The sequence below is a fragment of the Erpetoichthys calabaricus genome, chromosome 17 (genome assembly GCF_900747795.2).
Source record: "Erpetoichthys calabaricus chromosome 17, fErpCal1.3, whole genome shotgun sequence".
NCBI classification, from domain to species: domain Eukaryota; kingdom Metazoa; phylum Chordata; class Cladistia; order Polypteriformes; family Polypteridae; genus Erpetoichthys; species Erpetoichthys calabaricus.
Genome location: NC_041410.2, coordinates 78621833 through 78644083, shown reverse-complemented (window position 1 = coordinate 78644083; position 22251 = coordinate 78621833). Strand labels below are relative to the sequence as shown.

The 22251-nt window shown below is 39.2% G+C and overlaps 1 protein-coding gene across 3 annotated transcripts in view; it reads right to left on the bottom strand.

Moving 5' to 3' along the window:
- Positions 1–8546: 8546 nt before the first annotated feature.
- The window catches only part of znf574 (zinc finger protein 574), a 42126-nt gene continuing 28421 nt past the window's right edge, over positions 8547–22251 (bottom strand). For 2 of the 3 annotated variants that reach the window (XM_028823004.2, XM_028823003.2), the window contains 5 exons: positions 15599–15814; positions 13119–15379; positions 10883–10980; positions 9887–10233; positions 8547–9432 (listed from right to left, as the gene is read on the bottom strand). In XM_028823004.2, coding sequence (XP_028678837.1) covers positions 8848–9432; positions 9887–10233; positions 10883–10980; positions 13119–15379; positions 15599–15799 — 3492 coding nt within the window. In that variant the 5' untranslated portion in view covers positions 15800–15814 and the 3' untranslated portion in view covers positions 8547–8847. Of the gene's footprint in view, positions 9433–9886; positions 10234–10882; positions 10981–13118; positions 15380–15598; positions 17724–22251 lie in introns of those variants that run through there. The other variant, XM_051920879.1, reaches the window with a different exon arrangement.

Below are 22251 nucleotides of genomic sequence, written 5' to 3'. Positions count from 1 at the left end.
CTCGAAGGGCACATATTGATTTTTGATTGTTTGTCAGAGAGAGAGAGAGAGAAATTCCCTGCTCCTGACATGCACTCCTTTGAAGAGGAAGATATGTTTGCATTCTTTTAAATTGTGAGACGAAACTGTCATCTCTGTCTTGTCGTGGAGCACAGTTTAAACTTTTGAAAAAGAGACAAATGTTTGTTTGCAGTGTTTGAATAAAGCTCCTGCCTCTTTACAACCTCCTGTGTTTCTGTGCAAATCTGTGACCCAAGTATGGCAATATAAAAATAACCATATAAACATATGGTTTCTACTTCGCGGATTTTCGCCTTTCGCGGGGGGTTCTGGAACGCAACCCCCGCGATAGAGGAGGGATTACTGTACATGCTCTGATTGGGTAGCTTCTCAGCCATCTGCCAATAGTGTCCCTTGTATGAAATCAACTGGGCAAACCAACTGAGGAAGCATGTACCAGAAATTAAAAGAGCCATTGTCCGCAGAAATCCGCGAACCAGCAAAAAATCCGCGATATATATTTAAATATGCTTACATATAAAATCCGCGATAGAGTGAAGCCGCGAAAGTCGAAGTGCGATATAGCGAGGGATTACTGTAATGCCTCCTTTTAGGAATTGTCCAGATCTAATTTCATTACCGTATATACCCGCGTTTAAGTTCTCCCGCGGATAAGTCAGGGGCTTTATTTTACCGTATAATTTTCCGGTATTTTCTAATGTCGGTCGTATAAGTTGAATGCAGAAAACTCACGCTATTGGTCCAAGAGATTATGATGTGCTAACACCCACCTGAGAGAGTAACCACCGAGCACACTGCCTTTTTTTCTATGTATTGTGCCTACGTGATCACACAGTAATACCGAACTATTCCAAAGTGACGTTTGCACTGTTTTGTGTTTTTTGTATCTCACACCCTCATATACCTTTATCATAAGAGCATCCCTTATCTATGATGGAGCGTTCGATCAGAAGAAAATATAAAGCTGGTTTTAAATTAAAAGTCGTTGAAGTGGGGAAAGAAATTGGTAACTGTGCTGCTGCAACAAAATTCGATGTGTCTGAGAAACTGGAGTGAGATTGGAGGAAGCAAGAAGTAGTAAAAAATAAAATAAAATTAAGTGTCGCATTTTTGAACGGGCATATAAGTCGGGGTCTGATTTTATGATCGATTTTTCGGGTTTCAAGACCCAACTTATATGCGAGTACATTCAGTATTATGTTATATGCATGCATCATGTTTGGATGTTCTAGTACAATACTGTACACTGTATGGAAAACAGAAAACAGCAAAAAATAAAAACAACTAAGATATGCGATGTAAAAAGTTAAAAATCAATGCTTATTTCACCTTTGGGAGACAGTGGCCTTACTAATCCCAAATATGTTACCTATCATTCTGATATTAGCACAGGTCCTTAGTCCCACTTCCATATGCTTTCGGATGTAAATCACACACTGTATGAATGGCAGTAAGTAACTGTGGGTTAACCTTAGCCACAATCAGTCATAAATGAAGTATAAACCTTACTGCTTTAATTAAAAATATTCTGGCCATTCTTTATAAACAATGATGAAAATTAAAGTGATGTGTATTTAATACTAAAACTTGAGGGAATCTGGAACAAACTAACAAGTGTCGTGGCGAAAAATTGTCACCAGAAGGCTTTTTACCTAAAATGATGGCTATTAGGAGTCTCGGGATAGGCAAACAGAATCTATAGTTTTATTGCAATAAAATAACCATAATAATAACAACACGGACTCAATCCAATACAGCCAAATTGAGCTGAGCCCCGAACAGTTCAGGACTCCAAACTCATATAGTCATTTCTTATCACTCCGACCTCGCTCAAATTAGCTCATTTGCTCTTTTTCTGTGACTCCCCTCTGCTCCTGTCTGGCGGATACCTTGAGTTCTCATGAGAAAACATTTTTTATCTCTTGACTTCCCCCTACAGCTGGGTCTCTGGTATTTCACTGTCTATTGTCCATTCTTAGTTTCTTGTTTTTGCTTATTTCTTTCACTGGCCAAGGCCTTTCTTCCTTTTATGGGCTTCCTCTCGTTATTTTCCCTTCCTAGTCTATTTAGTGGTCAAAGTCAAGCTTTAATCTAAAAAGAAATATGGTATGTGCCTTTATTTAATCATTTACTTGGCAGTCCTTACTTGCATTAGTATCTACACTAAGGTTAATGCTTATATATTTGCCTATATTTATTTATGCTATTACATGAATACACTAACTTTACTTTCCATACATTACATCATCTTCCTTTTGCTGTTTCCGCTGACTCACTGTTCCAGCTGGCTTCTTACATGCCTACCCTGACCATTTTTCCTGCATTAAGTCAGTGGTATCGTTCCTCAGCTTCCTAGCCTTGAACACAGGTGCTCCTGGCCCTTCTTATCCTGTCCTCGGGTAGTTTCTGTACGTCATTCTTGTCCTATTCTATTCTTCCTCTCTTAATACTGGTAATTTTCCTTTTTTACTAGAAAATGCAATATGACTGATTTTTTAGTTAACCATTTGCTTGACCTATCTTATTTGCTTAACATTCTAATTTATGCTTAATCTAATGCTTCAGAAGCTGTTAATTACTTTTATGTCTATTTATGCGAATACTGCTGATACATAAATTTTTATCTTCCATACAAGTCATGAAGTTGAAGTAGAATATTGTGACAACGGAGCTATTAGTGAAACCAAAATAAGCTTGATGGACCCAATGGTCTCCTTTCTTTGATCAGATTTCTTGTGTTTTTAAGTCCAAGGTAGTCCTGACTCCTCTCCACATTGTTATGTTCACTATGTATGCATGGATTATTGTCATTATTACAAAAAAAGTCAACCACTATAATGCTCATTTTCTATTACTTAAGGCTGTTTTATTTCAACACTATAAAGCCTAGAATTGGACACAACTCATTGTCCAGAATGGAGAACATGCTGGGTATCTCTGGCACTGCCCTCCAGTGGTTCAAGTCCTATCTGACTGATAGACAAGAGTTTGTTAGTCTTGGCAACAGCAGATCCAGCTCAGCACCAGTCACACAAGGAGTCCCTCAAGGCTCTGTCCTCGGTCCTCTGCTTTTCTGTATTTACATGCTTCCCCTTGGCCATATTATCCATAGCTATGGACTGGGTTATCATTTTTATGTAGATGATACTCAACTCTACTTCAATGTTAAAAGTGGAACTTCATCAGAGCTTTCTCAGGTCACAACATGCCTTAGTGAAATTAAAACCTGGATGGAGCAGAACTCTTTAAAATTAAATTGCAATAAAACTGAACTCCTGCAAATTGGGACTAAAATGCAACTTAATAAAATGAGCTCCTTCCCAGTCAATCTTAGCAGTGATCTCATCAGACCTGCCTCTACTGTAAAAAATCTTGGTGTCATTTATGATTCCTCCCTCTCTTATTCCGCCCACATAAATCACATTAAGAAACTTTCTTACTTTCACCTCCGTAACATATCCCGTGTTCGCTCCTTCCTCTCCTTCTCTAATGCTGAGAAACTTGTCCATGCTTTTATCACATCCTGCATCGATTATTGTAATTCCCTACTGGCAGGTGCCCCTTCTAATCTTATATCACAGCTCCAGCTTATTCAAAACTCAGCTGCAAGAGTCCTTACTTGAACCAGCAGCAGCGAGCACATCACACCCATCCTGCTCCGTCTTCACTGGCTCCCTGTGTCTTACAGAATCGAATATAAAATCCTACTAATAACCTACAAAGCCTTAAACGACCTTGAGCCAAACTACATCAGTGACCTTCTCCATCACTATGTGCCTGCCCGCCCACTAAGGTCCTCTGATTATGGCAATCTTGTTGTACCCCACACTAATCTACACTCCATGGGTGACAGGGCCTTCAGCTGTATAGCGCCCAGACTCTGGAATGACCTACCGAAATTAATCAGGTCAGCTGACTCCATGAATTCTTTTAAAAAACAACTCAAAACTCATCTGTTCAGGAAGGCTTTTAGCTCTACTTGACTTTATTACCCTTCTCTCAGTTTACTTCTCTGTCAAGATGCTAATGTAACCTGTGTGTGTGTGCGAGACCATCAATTATGTTGTCTTTTTTTTTTTCTTCCAGAATTTACTGTCTTAATCTTCTTTATTTATTTATCTTGTTTGTACAATGCTATATACTGTATACACTGCCGTTCCTTATTATATTCTGTAAGTGCCTTGAGCATGGGAAAGGCGCTATATAAATAAAATGTATTATTATTATTATTAAAATTCTGCATTAATTCACTGACCTCAAATTCCAGTTGTTCACTTGACTTCTGTGTGACATCAACTTAAATTTAGCCCTGTAAGCTATAATGCCCTAGTGAGGCCTCTGCCTTTGCCCTTTGACAGCAGACTGCAAGACATGCACTTCATCCTACTTTCTTTCTCAATACCTTCCAAAAGATCAATGTTTCTTAGGAAAGACTGCAAAGACTGGAACTGAATCTCCTGATAAAAAGAGGGGAGATAATAATACTGCAGTTTAATTTCCTGAACAATATAATGAATATAAACTGTTAAAATATTTGGACCCAAACAGTAAGGAGTAGTACAAAGATTAACGGGATAGGGATACAATCAAGATATTGAACACAGACAAAGTTATTAAGGTAGTTTGCTATTGAAACACAATGGGAATTTTGTATGTTATGTTTTTAAATGTGGGGTAATTCTGTAGTCTGTCTGTCCCTTTTCATCAGTAGATAATTGTCAGTTCTTCGGACACCCGTTTGCTACCAAAACAACCAAATCAAAGATGACTGGCCTTCTTTTGCACTGGATTTATATTCTTTAAATATGGCCACAAATCTGCAGCTGCAGACCAGACTTCTCCTTCCAGTGTCTTTTTAGATCAGTAAATTATCATAAATTATTCTTCAGAACAAAAATCCATCACAACATTTAGTCCAGGGGTTCTGAAGGTCAGTCCTGGGGGCCCAATGTGGCTTCAGGTTTTTGCTTCAACCAGATTCATAATTAGAGGCAACTAATAACACTGATCTCAATTAATTAGCTGGTATTTTTTCTCTTATCTTATTCTACATTAAGAAAGCACAACAGCTTGATTTTTATATTTATAAGACATTTAGAAATATTTCTGCTTTTGCTATAGATTTAAATGCTTAATTACCTTTTGTTGTTTTCATTATATTTTGCCCTTTCTCTGTGCAGTTTGCTCCCTTCATTGTATCTTGATAATGACAATTAAAAACGAGCAGAGCAGACACCCAGGCAAACAACACGGAATCGTGCAACTACTTTAGCGTTAGACCCACTAATTAGAAAACAATGGATTAATTAAACAATTAGAACACCCGGAAAAAAACTATGGACATCAAGATGAAAATATTGTTAAAAAGGAAAAAAAAATGCATCATTCCCATATAACTGTTTAGTACATTTTAATTTTTTTTTCATTTTAGCATACTTAGTTTTCTAATTTCTATATTGTTCCCAAAACACAGAATCTGAGAAATAACCATTCACTTAATTAGCCCAGGATTCCAATTAAAAACAGAAGCTGGTTGGAACAAAACCCTGCAGCCACAGTGGGCCCCCAGGACCGACCTTGAGAACCCCTGATTTAGTCTACCGTTTTCTTCCAGTTGTGTTGCCTGCAAGTGGTATTAATGCAGTTACACTGAAGCAGATGCACAAACTTCACTGTTAGCTGTATAGATATTAATTCAAGGAACTGAACAGACAGGAAGGTATCATGATTACTATGAGGAAATTAACAATCAGCAGCACAGTTATACACCTCAGGAAGAATATCTGCATCTGGCACACATTTTGAGAATGTATGATGAAAAAAACATATACTGGAAAGTATGCCTTGAATGTAAAATTTTCAGGTTAGATGAAACTAAGATAAAAAAAAGGCAAACACCCTAAAGTAATCTGCGGAGTTTATGAAAAAGAAGCCACTTCTAAGAGGTAAACAGGAGTGCTTCTATAATGGCGCAAATATAAGCAGAGCACCAGATCCCAGGAAAAGTGCTGTCAGGGTGAAACTGCAAGAGAGAAAGAAGAGAGAAAGTGAAACCACTATAGAGCCAGAGGGAGGCCGGATAGCTCTGATTCCTTTATCACAGTGGGATGATAGATTTAATAGGTCAGGAAACACACTGTCTATATGTGGACCACAGAATAAATTGATGTTCACTGCCTGAAGACTCCTCTGCAGACTGCAAGCCACTGTTTCCCTGCATATTTATTGGCCACTGGTAGTTGGTGCAGACTTGTTTTAAAGAATTCCTCTGTTATATCAGGTTATTTAAAGCCCACCTGTAATCTCAGTCTAGGGTCCCCCAACATCTAATGATGCATCTTTCAAACAGCAAACCAGCATGACCTTCACCTAATGGTGCGCAGTAGAAAATATCAGGAAAAAACTGTTAGAATTAAAATTAGATGATAAAACCAAATGAATACATTTTACTAAAATTAAATGTCTGTTTCTAAGTGAGCAATGACAGAGCCATCTTAAAACACACAGCACATATTAATGTATCATTATGTGTGCCTAATTGTAAATCCTCTTTATACCATACTGTATTTATTTGTAACGGGGTTTCTTCTGATTTTTCCATCTATGAAGCTGCCATCTAAACACCTCAACTACACATTTCAGAATTCTCCAGAGGTCGTAGCATAAATAACTATATCCTTTAAAGAAGACAGACATCATCACAGCACTAACCTAATACCTGAGATTGTTCACATTACTGTCTACTGAAGATGTCTTATGCTGATTTACATCATTACTTTAAAGTCCAATAAAAATGTACTTCATTACAAAATTACTTTTTACATGTAATAAATACAGTCAGAAAACTATATTTATTTCAGAATTGGTCCTTCTGAAATTGATAATGTCGATAAATGCTGTAGTAAAAAAATTTAGAGTGGTTATTTAGACAGTTGCTAAAGTTCTCAGTATAAAGTTGTCATGCTGTAACTCTGCCATATGGAAATCACAGAAACAACTACCTGCACAACCTGCGTTCAGACTGGTGTGAAGGATTGCCGGCTTTCTACTCCGGCTCTCACCCCAAGGCAGAGCTCTCCCAGCAGCGTGGACGTGCCCCGAGTTCCAGCAGGGCCTCATGGACTATGTAGTTTTTATACACAGCCCTGCTGGATACCTTGGGGGCCACCGGGAATCGCTGTAAGGGGGCTCGTGGACTTTTATGTGCCCTATAACCCGGGAGTACGTCACGGTCACGTGACAGGAAGGAATGACGTGCTCCCGGGGTGAAGAAAAGGACTGTTTACCCTGACCCGGAAGGGAAAAGGAACTGTGGACTGATTGGACAGAAACACTTCCGGGTCAGGGGATATAAAAGGACGATGGGAAATCCCAGACGTTGAGCTGAGCTGGGCGGAAGGGTGGCAACACGTCTGGGAGTGTGGAGGATTATTGTAGTGTTATTATTGATTTATTATTGAGTATTGTGGAGAGGAGGGTGCTTTGTGCACTTTATTATTATAATAAATATTTATATTTGGACTTTTACCTGGTGTCTGACGTCTAGTCTGAGGGTTCAAGGGGTCACGGAGACCTTAATCTGTCACACTGGTTACAAACCAAAGGCAGTTTTTAAACTAGAAACTCATGGTCTACCTACACCGGACTTAGACTGGTCACAAACAAGCTATGATTCTTCCATTCCGAATGCTAAATACTCCTCTTTTCAGAATGTTTATAAACCAGTAGAAATCCCTCCGATCTGACTGGTCATAAACCTAATGTGGGAACTGCATTCTAAATTCAAGCTAGTCAAAAACCAACTGTAGATATTAACTCTGAATTGAGGCTGAAGATAAAACCTCTTTTGCTTCTCTACTCTAAATTGAGGACAGTCATTAATTGGCTTGTAAATCACATATAGACAGGGTGGATGACTCAGAGTGAAGTACAACAAGTTCATGACCATTTTTTCTGAATTTACAATGTCCTTAATCGGATTCTAATATTAGATCCTTTAATAACAGAGCTTGTATTCCTAATTCAGCAGGGTATATTAACACATCTTCAAACTATGTCTGCATGGTGCAAGTACAGATTTTATATTAAACGATAAAGAGATGGAATTAACTAGCTTTTACATGAACTCTGCCATTTGCTAAATATTGTGATTGTTAAAGTGACAGAATCTGAACTCCCGGCATGCTTAGAGGAGTTTTTATATAGCCTTCGGGCATGTTCTTGGTCCTTAGAGTATAGGCATTTGATCTTGTTGGCTTAATTTGATATGATGTGACAGCCTGAGCCCCATGAAGCCATTCTGCTAGAATGCTGCAACCCCCTGGGGATGTAGAGCAGGTCCAGGCATGAGATCATCAAGAGCACATTGCTTCTCAGGACCTGTACTTCACTGGTTAGTGAAGCTGTCTGTTTCCTCCTGAGGTCAAGATCTGGAGGTTAAAGAATGTACCAGGTTAGGCAGCTGCATCAGTGTGTCATCACACACAGAAAGTATAAGAGACAAAAAAAAATGTCTGGCAACAGTATCAGTGTACATTTTCAGTTTTATTTAGCAAATGAATCTGAATTTTTATTATACAACATTAGTTAATCCACGGTCCACTTCTGCATCGCATGAAAATGATGCCATTATAATTATCATCTCCCCATTGTTGTACTGAAAAATAGCAGCATGACAAAATGGATGAACAGATAAAATTTTATGCTGGTAAAATGCATGTGATCAATATTCCTGAAGTAAGATACACCTGCAAGTACAGTACATAGACATCAGAAAAGCATTAAGTTTTGAAGAAGTTGCAGTGCTGTTTTTTCTTCATGTTTATACTAGACTGTTTCCTCAATGACCACTTCTATGGAATCATGGATAATGGGAAGCTGTTCCGCCAGTTCAATATGGCCAGAAATAAAAGCCACAGAAGCAGCACTGCTCTTTAAGAGTTCAGCTGTGTTTTCTGAGGTACCTCCAGAGCCTGCAAGATCTGGGAGATGAAGCAGCTGGGTAGCAGCTGTGCTGCTTTGTGGCAAAGTTGGCACAATACTGTTGCCAGCTTGTACCAATAGAATGGTGTTGACTGTGCTAGAAGCCTCCTCGATAGTCTTATAAGAAACAGTATGTTCCATGAAATTGCCAGTAGTGTTACTACTTACTGCGTCTTTGTTGGATGAGTCAGCGATTTTATGAGTTTTGCGGTGTTTTCCAAGGTTGGAGAGAGAGCGGAAAGCTTTGTTGCATACGGCACAGGAGTATGGCTTCTCACCAGTGTGGGTGCGCAAGTGCTCATTAAGTCGTGCTGAAAGCACAAAGGTCTTTTCGCACACCTGACATGCAAAAGGTCGCAGACCACTATGCAGACGTTCATGGTCCCTCAGGTGGGGAATCTGTCTGAAGCGCTTGCCACAAGAGACACACTACATAAAAATAAATAAGATTATTACTATGAGTTGGTCAAAGCTGGACTGGACAAAAATATCACAAATTCAGAAATAATATGATTTTCCCATTAATAAACATAAGTTGCTTCAAGCGAGTGTCCACAAGATTCATGGCTCAACAATTAGTCAATGAACAGATTCAGTTAGGAACAACTTTGTTTTCTGTCTATTTAAATCAACCTGTGCCTTTACAGTATGTGTATTTACTACGTAATTAGTAAAGTTTATTTTGTATCTATCTGTAAACTTGTCACAAAGTACTGTGCCTGCACTCTGTGAAGAGCACTAAACAAAAATTAACTGAATTGAATTGAATTTATGATGTGAAAAAGAAGCCGTAAGCTATTTTCACTTAGTGAGTACATTAATATGGACAGAAAATAAAGTGACAAGTCATAAAGTACAAACAAATAATACAATGACACTTTACCTGATAGGGTTTTTCACCAGTATGAATCCTCTGGTGCACAGCTAAGGAACTTGCTGTAGTGAAATCCTTGCCACAGTCCTCACAATGGAAGCAACGCAGTCCCCCCGTGTGTCTGACAATGTGACTGTCTAGGCTCTGCTGGCTGGCAAAACGACGGCCACACTTAGGACAACGATGAGAAGGCAAACCTGAATGGGTGAGCTGATGCAACTCCAGTTTCTCCTGTGTCAGACAGTGTTTACCACAATATACACACTCCTGACCTGGGCGGCATTTCTTGTGTGATTTTAGACCAGCATCATCCAAAAACTGAGCTCCACAAACCAGACAGGTAACAGGGTCTTTACCTAACAAAAAGAAATACTATAGAATCACAAACCATATTCTTCACAAAAAAAAAATAACCTCATGAAAATATTTGGCTTCTGAAACAAGCTAAACTTGCATAGTCAGCAGACAGAACTGTCAACGTCAATCTATACACTGAGAGTGCCAGCTCAATTCTTTTAGACTGGAAACCCATCAACTGTTCTATTGCAACCTTGCAGTGAACTGGGGGGTGTCTCACCACTTTCCATAAATGGTAGCTCAGCATTAGAGCAGAAACAGAACAGCAAAAACATGCACCATAAACTTGACAACAGAACTGCCTAATAACTACGGCACACATCTTGCAAAGAGTACGTTTTTTGATTTGATCCTATACCTTTAAATAAAATGTCCGTGCAATAAGACATGAGGCATCCAATTCCAAAATTTTCAAAGAACCAACTGTCTTACACATTCAGCAAGTGTATAGCACTGGCAATCTGTCCTCAAAAAGAAGCTGACACAAATTTAAAAAAAAAATAAAATAAAATACAGTACAGAACTAAACTACCTATGAAGCACCCATCAGTTGTAACTTTACTGCAGAGTACTTATAAAGAATTGAACTACTAAATACCATAATGCACAATTGTTTCCCTCAATGATTCAGCCTAGTAACGTTACTACCTTGGTGCTGCAATTGATGTAGTTCCAGCAATCTCTTTCTGAGGAATGAATCCCCACACTCTTCACATTGAAAGGGATATTGCCCTGTGTGGATATGTCTGAAAAACAAATTGTCACACAAATCTACTAAGTAAGCTGGTTTTATACAAAGGACAGCAGATCAAACAAGTGATCCTAACCACCTTACACTTATTAGGCCCCGTTAACAGTTTGAAAAAGGGATCAAATCAAGTTTTGTAAATACCAAACTGGGCTCTTCTTTCTGCCATATATGACTCAATTAAGGCTTAATTTAAAAACTTTACAGTGCACTTGTAGTATGGATGGCTTAATTTAATTCCTGGAGTCTTAATGATAAAATACAGCTGTTAATGGCAGGGGCTGCCAAGGGTTTTTTGGCATCTCTGTGGAATCCTGAAAACCAGTAGTTTGGAATAAATTTATTCTGGCAGAGGTAACAGTCAGTTGTGTATCAGTAAGGGCATTCCTTCAAGCTGGGCCCTTTTTCCCCATAACTGGCATGTCAGTAGACAACATTGCACTGCACAATGATACTTCATGAAAGTGAATACAGATTGAAGAGGCACACAGGGTAATGCTTCCCTACTGACTCAAAAAATTAACACATGGACTATGCAGTAAACACAACACTGATACGATTAAGAAAGCAAAACATAAACACAAAATGACTAAGTAAGAAATTAATCCAAATTAATTAATCTCCAAGGTCTCTAACTACAGTTTTACTTTCATTTGTACATACATTTTTATTACTAAATACCATATGTTTATTAAAAGATGTGCAAAAAACAGATAGAATAGAACAGAAGCGTCTGGCATTGAAAGCAAACATGTAACGGCCATCAAGGTAGAACACAAAGTTCACTGAAAGCAAGCATATTCATAGAAGTGAAGCATCTGTGTTAATGAAGCAATAAACATCCCAGTACCGGAAAGATTTAATACCTATAAATTAAGGCTAATAAGCTTGACTCTGTTGATTTTGAAAAAGCAGTAATTGCTACGACATATCTTGTAGGATGCTCAGTTATTAAAATGGCTCATCATGAGCAAACATGTCTAAGGTGAAGCCAAAATCACCAGAGAAGCAGGAACAACTGTAGGGAAAGGGCAACCACGGTTGGAAGTGTATAATCATTGTGTGTAATGTTCATCCTTTAGTTCAGAGTGCAAAGTTAAGCATATCAGCACACTGAAATCAATTAAATGTAAGCACAACTCTCAAGGGCCGCCCATTTAGAGTAATATGCCATAGTCAGGGTGTAAAGTGGACTATCAATCAGTTGAGGACTGTGATATTGATGAATGCATCATCTTTTATCATGTTCTCCACAATCAGATAAGTGTATGTGTAGGTGCAGAAGTGAAGGGTTCTAGGATGGTGTGAACTGCATTCTAACTCAACATCTTTGTCCCACACTGCAGCATTTTGCATAATCTATGAAGTGTGGGATTCAGGATGTCAATGTTCCTTCCATTACAGAAAGTGCTAATCAGTCAGAAGTTTAATGTACATGGCAGAAAAATGATCCCTATGCAATCACTTTTTCAGTCCTCTTCTCTGAACATTATCACACATTTATGAGAGATGGCAGCATGACACCGGAGACCACATTTTGCTCATCCTTTAAAGGATGTGAGTTGATTGATTTTTATAAGAAATAGTGCCACACCATAATTGAAGAATTTCATATGCAAAAAGATTATATGCCATAGTGTATATGTGCTGTTTGGGTCAATGTACACTAATGGAACCTCATTTATATGGCTCAAACTATTTGCTTAGTACTCTAAATCTGTCAAATGTTTCATTAAATACAAAGAGTGGCTTTAAAGATTTCTATATTCAATTCACAGTAACATATGCTGAATCCCATACTTTGCAAGTAAATTCTAATAACACACACACACACACAAAACTACTCAAGCATCATTTTTTGTATAACGCCTGCCTTCAAAATTTATATGAGGTATTACAGGATCCTAGAAATGCAGAGTTAAAAAATAATCTGAACTAAACATACTCTATTCAGGAATTAAATGGGAAAATGAAAGCCAATTTCATTTTAGATGACAAAAAATCAACTGTCTAGACATCTACAGTCAAGAATGATTTGACATTGACATCAGTGAGGCAGTCTGCTGACCTCTGCTTTATTTTCCACCTCACTTAGGTTATACCAAACAAACAGAGTCTCAAATCTGGCAATCTTACCTGTGGATGAGCAAGTGAGTCTTGCGTTTAAACCCTGACCCACAGTCTGAGCAACGATGAGGCAGGAAAACTTCTTCAATCTGGGCTTTGTTGGCTGTTCCAGTGGCTCGGGATTCTGCTAAGAGGTGGATTAAGCGATGCTGTTTCAGTGTGCCCGACTGTGTAAACGTTTTGCCACACTGTTCACAAGAGTAGGGCTTTTTCCCAGAGTGGGTGATCTGGTGACGGGCCAAGTTACTCTGACAAGTAAAACTTTTCCCACAGGTCTCACAGCTGAACTGCCTCTCTCCAGTATGGGTCACCATGTGCGTACGCAGATGGTAGCGCCTTCTGAACACTTTCCCACACTGGGGGCAGTGGTGCTGTGTCTGCTGGCGGGGGACCTGCAAGGCTGGAAAGTGGCACTCCTTTCCTGGCTCTTGGCCATTAAATTGGAGAGCAGCTGAGCCAAAGTCTGCAGAACTTTTGTCTGTCATCACAAAATCTCCATGTTGCTCCTTCCTGTGTTTCAGCATCTCTGTCTTCTTGTCAAAATTTTGTCCACAGTCTCTGCATGGGTATGCTATAGCCATGCTACTGTCTGTATCAACTTTCTCGTGCTCTCTGGACACAATTCTCCTTTGCCTTTTATATGAAGTTAGCTCCTGACCTAGCATTGCCCGCTTCTCATTGTTAAGCATATTAAGTGCTGTGGGTGTATTAACTGAAGAATTAGGTAATGCATTGGAGACTAAATACACCAAACCCCCAGCTATACCTTGCACTGGCACAGCCATTGAACAGCCTGTTTCTGGGAGATGCTGACCCTTCATACGAGACACACATCCTTCCAAAATTTTCCCAGAGGACTCCTTATTTGAATTTTTTGTCCCACCCTCTTTTGTTAGGCTGGCCACAGATGTTGGAGTGATGGTTCCAGTTCCTGAAGGCCTGTGGGTGCGCCGATGATACAAAAACTTTGTGGTGTTCATAAATGTCTCACCACACTGTGAGCAGATGTGTAGAGGAGCTTCTGTGTGATGAGACTTTTTACGATGTTCTGCAAGAGCCAACTCTGTACCAAAACCTAAACCACAATCCACACACAGATGAAGCTGTCGAGATTTCCATTCTGTTGAGGAAGCAGGATCAGAACTGGTAAAGCTCAGATTAGTCCCTGATGACACAGGAACCAGTCTATCCTGGCCTTGAGAGACAACTTTAGCATTATGAGTGCCTTCATCATTTAATGCACTTGGGCTTGCTTGACTCACAGCACTACTGTCACTAGGATCATGTTGCTCAAGTTGATCACTTTCTGAAGCAATGCTGTTTTGGGGTTTCTCAGAATCAGTTTGGGTGTGACATTGATCCTCAGCAAGACTACAAATAACAGAGTTGTTATTTCCAGAATCCTCTCCTCCAGCAACAGGAGTCCTGAGGATGTCATCACTTGCCATTGTGGGCATTTCTTTAATTATCTTCTCTTTCTGGGGCTGTGTAAACTGTGGTTGTGAGGCTACGTCAGCGGCATATGTTAAAGACATTTCAGTGCCTGCATCAGCCATTTTGTCTTGCTCGTGCTGCAGAGACACACCAACACGTTCACTGGAATGCATTTCATTGCTGATCTTTTTAGTATCTGCTTCAGTAGCAGTAGAATCTGGGCATTCTCTTCTATTCTCTTCCATCATCACAACACTGTCAATTGTTTCTACTGAAGTATCACCCTTGGTCTGTGTTGTAGGATTATTTGTAAGAAGCTGAGGTGTTGTCATTTTCTTCTCTACCATTTGAATGGGGGAAATTAAATCTTGCGAAACCACAGCCCCTGTCTCCTGAGAGCAGTTCTCTTGCTCAAATGATTTTTGACTCGGTTGGTTCTCTGCTTCAGACTTGCATGGTTCTTCAGACAACGTATCCTTCGAATGTTCTTTTACCAGGAAATTTTCAACTACTTGCTTTTGCACAGAAGTGCTGTCAATGTTCCTACATTCACCTTGCTTTCTGTGTTTTTGCCACTGAACTGGAGTTTCAAACAGTACTAAACAGTCACTGCACTGGTAGCGAATTAGCGGTACCTCCTCCAAGATGGCTTCATGTTTAACTGATTCCTGGACAGGAGTTTCTCTGTGACCATCTTGGTCTTGAAGCTCATTTACAACATGTATCTGTGATGTAATTTGCTGGCCGCAGCCCATTTGCTGCTGATGCCATACAAGTTCCTGGGGTGAACCAAGCAAATACCCACAATGGACACAATGATACCAGTTCTGGATATTCTGTTGGAGTGGAAGAATAAGAGTATATTACAACAGTGATCTTAATTCAACCATGATATGTCATGTCAGAATGACCCCCCCACCGCAAGCCCCATTCTGTCAAGATGAATTTCCTAAAGACCACTGTATAACACAACACAGTTGACCTCCTTTGCTGAGTGAACAAACAATGACAAATTAAAGCTACCTACCTTCTGAAAATAAAGAAATCCCTCTTACCTCCTCTTGAAAGATTCCTTCTTGAACAATAGACTGGTTTGTAGCAGTAAGTGGAGTGTCATCGTCCTCATTGTCCTCTGGGTGCGAGGCCAGCTGATGTGCCAATACTTCTTCCAAAGTCCCATACAGCTGATAACAGCGGAAACACATATATAAAGATGCTCCTTGCTCTTCTGAAATATCAGATGCTGTGCTGTCCATGTCGTACTGTACAGTCTGGACCAAGCAGAAGAGAAAACCCGGGGAAGAAAGCAAATTTAGGCACAGAACAACACAACACAGAAACATTTTACATCTTGTCCACCCAATAATCACATTCAAAAATGCTGCATTAAATGCAGTTTACTTAACCAAATGTTACCTGACTTGATATACTAAGAGTTTCCATAATAAAACTCTTAGAATCCTGAAGAATCAGAGTAACCACTTGAGTTGCCTTGCCTTATGTTGTTTATCTTGTGAGATTCTCTCAATTTAGGCCTGAATGTTCACTCTCTCCACAGTGCTAATTATTCACTCATTAGTCTCCCTGCAGGATTATCACACACCATAGAGTTTAATTTGGCAAAAGTCTGGTTTTCAGGAGCCAGACTCTCAATGATACGCCAGTCTGGCAGAGTCAATTAGGTGCTGTTAAACTTGTTTCTTTATAGCATCTACTGCCATCTAGTGTCCAAGATAAACACTACACTCATTAAATAAAACAAGCCCCAAATACAACTGTGAATAAATGAAAGCTTAAGAGACTAAGAAGCAGTTTTTAAAAAAATGCAAGATGCATAATAACTCATTAAAATACAAATTGGGTTCTGACTGTACCTTATATTAGGTAGTAAACTGCCAAACTGAGGGATAAGGACCAATTCTGCCTTTCTGTAGTAAAATATGTGTTTTCAAAGTGTGGTAAGCATTCATTTAGCCCAGAAGCTTGTTAGGTGAAAACAAAAAGGTCTCAAACATCAGTTTACATTTGTTGCCAGTTGGGCATTAAAAGAAATGTGAAACAAAAGCCTTACAGTCTAAAACTTAATGAATATGTTCGCTCTGAAACAGCAAAGGTTCCTGTTTTCCAAAAATATGACTTCAATGTTTCAAAGGCATGTTTACACAGGTTCTGGTTTCAGAAAATATGTCTTCTGTGTTTTGAAAGAATTTTTACAAAAACAAAATGTTGTAAGTAATTTTAATGATAGATTCTTAAACACTATTTTTTCATCCTGCTATCGTCTCTGTTCACAGTGTCTTGTCTTGCGTGAATGGAGTTTTCATGGTTGCGAAAGGGATGCTACAGGAAGTGCCGAGAGATAAAACATCACAAATAATCTGTGTAAGTAAAACAAGTGTATGTACAGTAGCTGCTAGCATGACGTTCTGTTTCAGTTATCCTGGTCTGAAAGCATGCATACCAAAATGTGAAAGTAAAATGAAAAAGATGGGAGTGTCTGCAATTTCCATCAACCCTTTTTTAGTGATCCTGATACTTCCAATATTTCTAGGTTTCATCCTCAAAAGACATAATTTTAAATTTTCTACATGTGCCTGGCTATTCCCTCTTTACATACAGCCTTGTTACAGGCTGAGGCTGTAAATGTTCCTCTCTTTGTGGTTCACCAATTCTATTTCTTTTCTGCTTTCTGTTGCAGCTCCTTATCAGTATATTCAGGCTCACAGAGTAAAGGTTCAGAAAGGCAGAGTCAGAAAGCTTCATTACTTTACTAGTCAGACATTCACATGATATAAAATTAGAGCTTGTTTCATTATATGTTTAAAATTAAAAAAAACAAGAATTTTCATCATTCTGAGAACTAGCTACACACCAAGAGTTAATGGTTGTCATCTACAGTGAAAAGGAACACTGGACATCTTTAACAACAGAGTAGAATGCCTATAACCACCACCTTTTGAACATCGAGTCACAGTGTAATTAATCTGCCTTTTTCAACACTGATCAACAGAAAAAGACTGATGTCCAAGTGAAATCAGATCTCTGCAGAGTGGTCCAAATTAATTACAAACATAAAACACAAAGTAATTAACTTCTGTTAATATGACATGTCTGAATCATCACTGGTGCAGCTAACATAATTAGTTCAATGGAGATCACCAATTTGAAGTTAAAGGGTTTCAAGTGGGGCGGCACGGTGGCGCAGTGGGTAGTGCTGCTGCCTCGCAGTTGGGAGACCTGGGGACCCGGGTTCCTCCCTGTGTGGAGTTTGCATGTTCTCCCCGTGTCTGCGTGGGTTTCCTCCGGGCACTCCGGTTTCCTCCCACAGTCCAAAGACATGCTGGTTAGGTGGATTGGCGATTCTAAATTGGCCCTAGTGTGTGCTTGGTGTGTGGATGTGTTTATGTGTGTCCTGCGGTGGGTTGGCACCCTGCCCGGGATTGGTTCCTGCCTTGTGCCCTGTGTTGGCTGGGATTGGCTCCAGCAGACCCCCGTGACCCTGTGTTCGGATTCAGCGGGTTGGAAAATGGATGGATGGATGGATGGGTTTGAAGTGACTTTAATATAAATGCACCTTAGCTGGAAAGTCACACATCTACACATTGAAGATAAAAGAACAATCCAAGCAACCCTGTGAAAGGGCGATTGAAAAGCACAAGTCAGGGGATGGACACAAGAAAATGTCCAGGACACTGAATATCCCTTGAAGCCCAGCTAAAGCAATCAATAAGAAACACAGTGTATGGAACAGCTGTAAATCTGCCTAGAGCAGACCGTCCACAAAAACAGAGCGATTGTGAAAGAAGATGATTATTGAGGAGGCCAACAAGACACCTATGAGAAGTCTGAAGGAATTACAGGCCACAGTGGCTAAGACTGGACAGACTGTGCATTCAACAACTATTGCCCGGGTGCTTCACCAGTACCAGCTTAATTGGAGAGTGGCAAAGAAATCAACTGTTAAAAACATGCACGTGACATCCCAGTAGGACATGCTGTCGTCAGCTTTCAGCTTGACTCTGTCTTAAGAGCTAAAGAGTTGGAAAGTAATAATAATAATAATAGGTTACATTTATTGAGCGCCTTTCGCAAACCCAAGGAAAGTAAATCACATTCACATTTTATTTCATACTTCTTCTGGTCTTTCATTGCCCACATCTGTAAGCTGCTCTGGATTATTGAGGTTTTTCAATTCGTAAATATAAATTTATCTACCAATGCAAGTTTCTGGATCAAATGACTTGTACATGCCTCAGTTGTGAAAAAATACCTTTGATGTCAACAATACAGAACTTGTCAAAGAAGATTTTTTTAGAAATCAGAACTCTACTGCATTGTAGGTGACTGTTAACTAACAGTACTAAATCTATTCCTAAAATCAGTTTTTACCAAAAAAAAAACTTTAATTTAATACAACTTGAACACTTGCTCAGGTTCACACACTGTGAATGTAATTTACTTTCCAACTCTAGCTCTTGAACCACACAGTCAAGATGAAAAGTCCTATTGGCTATTCAAAAATCCTATTGGCATCTGCTGGTTAGAACTGCCCACTGCTGTTCAGATATGACCAGATTGTAGATTATGAATAATTAGCTGTGTGCTTCCTATTCTGTGCATGGATATTCTGACATCTTAAACCAAAAAGTATCTTTTATCCATCTTCTTTTTTTTCCCTAGATGCACTCATGAATTCGGAACAAAACGGATCATTTGTATGTAAACCTTAGTCTACATGTCATCATTTCATTATGTCTATACATATAACTGGATGAAATACAAATACAGTGGAACCTCAGGTCATGAACGTCTCAGACCACGTACAAATCGGGTTACAACCAAAAAGTTCGGCAAACTTTTGCATCTGTTCATGACCACAAACTTGGGTGACGAACAAGCCAGTTTCCGTTCCGGTTCGTATGCGCCGATGATTTCCGCATGTTTTCAGTCTCTCCTTGTGAATTTCCTGTGCAGCGAGCGAGAGAGAGAGTGCGAGTGAGTGAGTGAAAGAGAGAGAGAGCATGAGTGAGCGAGAGAGGGAGTGCGAGAGAGAGAGAGCATGAGTGAGCAAGCGACAGCGCGAGCGAGAGAGCCCAAGCAAAAGAAGTAAACATTACAGAAGAAGTAAACATTTAGTTTACTATTACACTGTACATTCTATGGTATAATTAACTATTTCTGTGCTTAAAAATCTTTAAAAAAATATATATTTACATACAGCTCATACGGTCCGGAACGGATTAATTGTATTTACATACAATCCTATGGGGGAAATTACTTCGGGTCATGACCAAATTGGGTTGCGACCAGAGTTTTGGAACGAATTACAGTCGTGACCCGAGGTTCCACTGTGAATGTTTTATGTAAAAGAGGGGTCAAATGATAAAATATTTATATACAGCTGTCAGGCATGCATTTCAGAGGGTCACATTCCGGGCTCATCAAAGATGAGCACTACCACCTCAGGACACCAGGGGGACTGCAATTGTTAACCACCTTGTCTGCTTTTCCACCCACACGTTGGAGAAGCCACCCACTGAGGGAAACCAACTATGCCCATTCTGGTCCAGAAGCTATAAAAACAGGGTGTTCTCCCAGGAGGTGGTGGTTCATTTGGAAGATGACCATCCTGAAAGGCCGAAATATGATGACAAGCCTGACAACTTTAAGTTCAGAACACTATAATAGCCGAATTATGATTCTTTTATATTCAGTGACATTGTGCGATTGTAATTTTGTTTTAACCATTATTCAAAGTAAATAGGGTGGCCAGGTTGGCACCTAAATATTTTGTCTGAGTTTCTGAATTCCACAGAATATGTCACTTTTCCTGTGACAGTATACACCAGGGCACAGAAGGACACTCTGACAAAAATATGACAAGAAATAAAAAGCAAGACAGGTTCTGTCCTGAGTAAGAAAGAGTGTGTCAAATCTTTGTTTTGGAACAAATATTTGAGGAGACATGAGACTTTCTCAGTTCTTTGTACAAGAGCGTTGTGATTCTGAAGGAAGGCTTAACCTATGGCATCTAGAGGGAAGCACTGCAAGTGTATGTCATTACTAATACTACTATTTTTTTTCACCCTGTGTTGGTGGAGAAAGAACAACATCCACTTCCACGATGTCAAATCCATTTTAAGAAACATAAGAAATTTGACAAACAAGAGGAGACCATTCAATTCATCAAGCCCATTTGTTTAGCTAATACATAAGCTGTCCCAGTATCTCATTCAGATTCTTCTTAAAGGTTGTCAAGGTTTCTGCTTCAACTACATGCCTAAAGAAGGCATCAGCTCTGACAAAGCTGTATTGCGTCTTTCCTGTTCTTCCTGAACTACCCATAAATGTTTATTGCTATCCCCACCTAAAGTCAATAGTTGTTGTTATTAAAAAAACACATGAAAAGCCCAAAATAAGTTTATGCAACAGTTTGTTGGGACCTCCAGGACAGGATGTGAAGCCCAATAATCGGGCAGGAACTCATTAGAGAATCACTGATGCTGCAGACTGAAATGAGCAAGAAAACCACCTAAGGTGATTTTGGCATCAATTGAAAGCCCTTCTGAAGGAGTTGTTGTAGGCATATGGGAGAAGAGCTATAAGCTGACTTATTTTAGAGGGATACTCTTTCTAGGTAACTGGAAATGCATGTGAATTCCTCAGAATCAAATTGATACAGGTATTATTGATAGGAAAGTCTAGTAAGCTTTGTTTAGCTTGTTACCATCACCATCTTCACCAAGAGAAGCAGAAGGAAAATCAGAACAAGTAATTTTCATATGGAAAATGTGAACAAGTAACAATGTCAATGTCAATTTATTTATACAGCACATTTACAACAATGTCAGAAATGCTGTAGCCAAAAGTGCTTTACATTAAAACATACAATAAACATAAAATAAATAGAATAAAATACAATAAAACACAATACAACTACCAGTACATTGAATTAAACATATGAACTAAGAGGAGGCAACCATCAATATCACTGAAGGTCATGGAAAGCTAGAGAATAGAAATGTGTCTTCAATCTCATTTTGAACAGTTCAGTTGAGGAGACTGCTCAATATATTAAGGTAAAGAATTCCACAACTGAGGTGCAGCAGCTGTAAAAGCCCTGTCCCCCTTAGTTTTGCACTTAGTATGGAGGACCACAAGAGACAACTGGTAGATCTAAGCTCTCTGGATGGCTGGTGTATAACACACAAATCAGATAAATGGGCAGGAGCATAACCATGAAATGATTTAAAAACCAGCAGCAAAATTTTAAAATCAATTCTAAAGCTAACTGGTATCCAGTTTAAAAAGGCTAAAATTGGAGATACAAAGGCAAACTTTTTTCCCCTCAACCAAAAAACAAGTAGCAGCATTCTGAACCAACTGCAACCTGCGTATCAGGGATTTATTGATCCCAGAATACAACGAGTTACAGTAATCAAGCAAAAGCATGAGCAACTTTCTCAAGATCCCTAGGAGATTAGTAACTACACGGCCATGAAAACAAAAATAATTCTAGAGATATAATCATCAAGGTAGATGGTGAATGATGTTGAATTTTGAACATTTTTTACACACAATGTTTAGTTTTCCAGTTCTCACTGCCCTCACAAACAAAAATAGACCTTAGCATTATAATATAAAACCCAGGCAATTAGCATTAGTTATTCAAAAATGGTCACAGTACATTACTATTAAACAAAGAAAC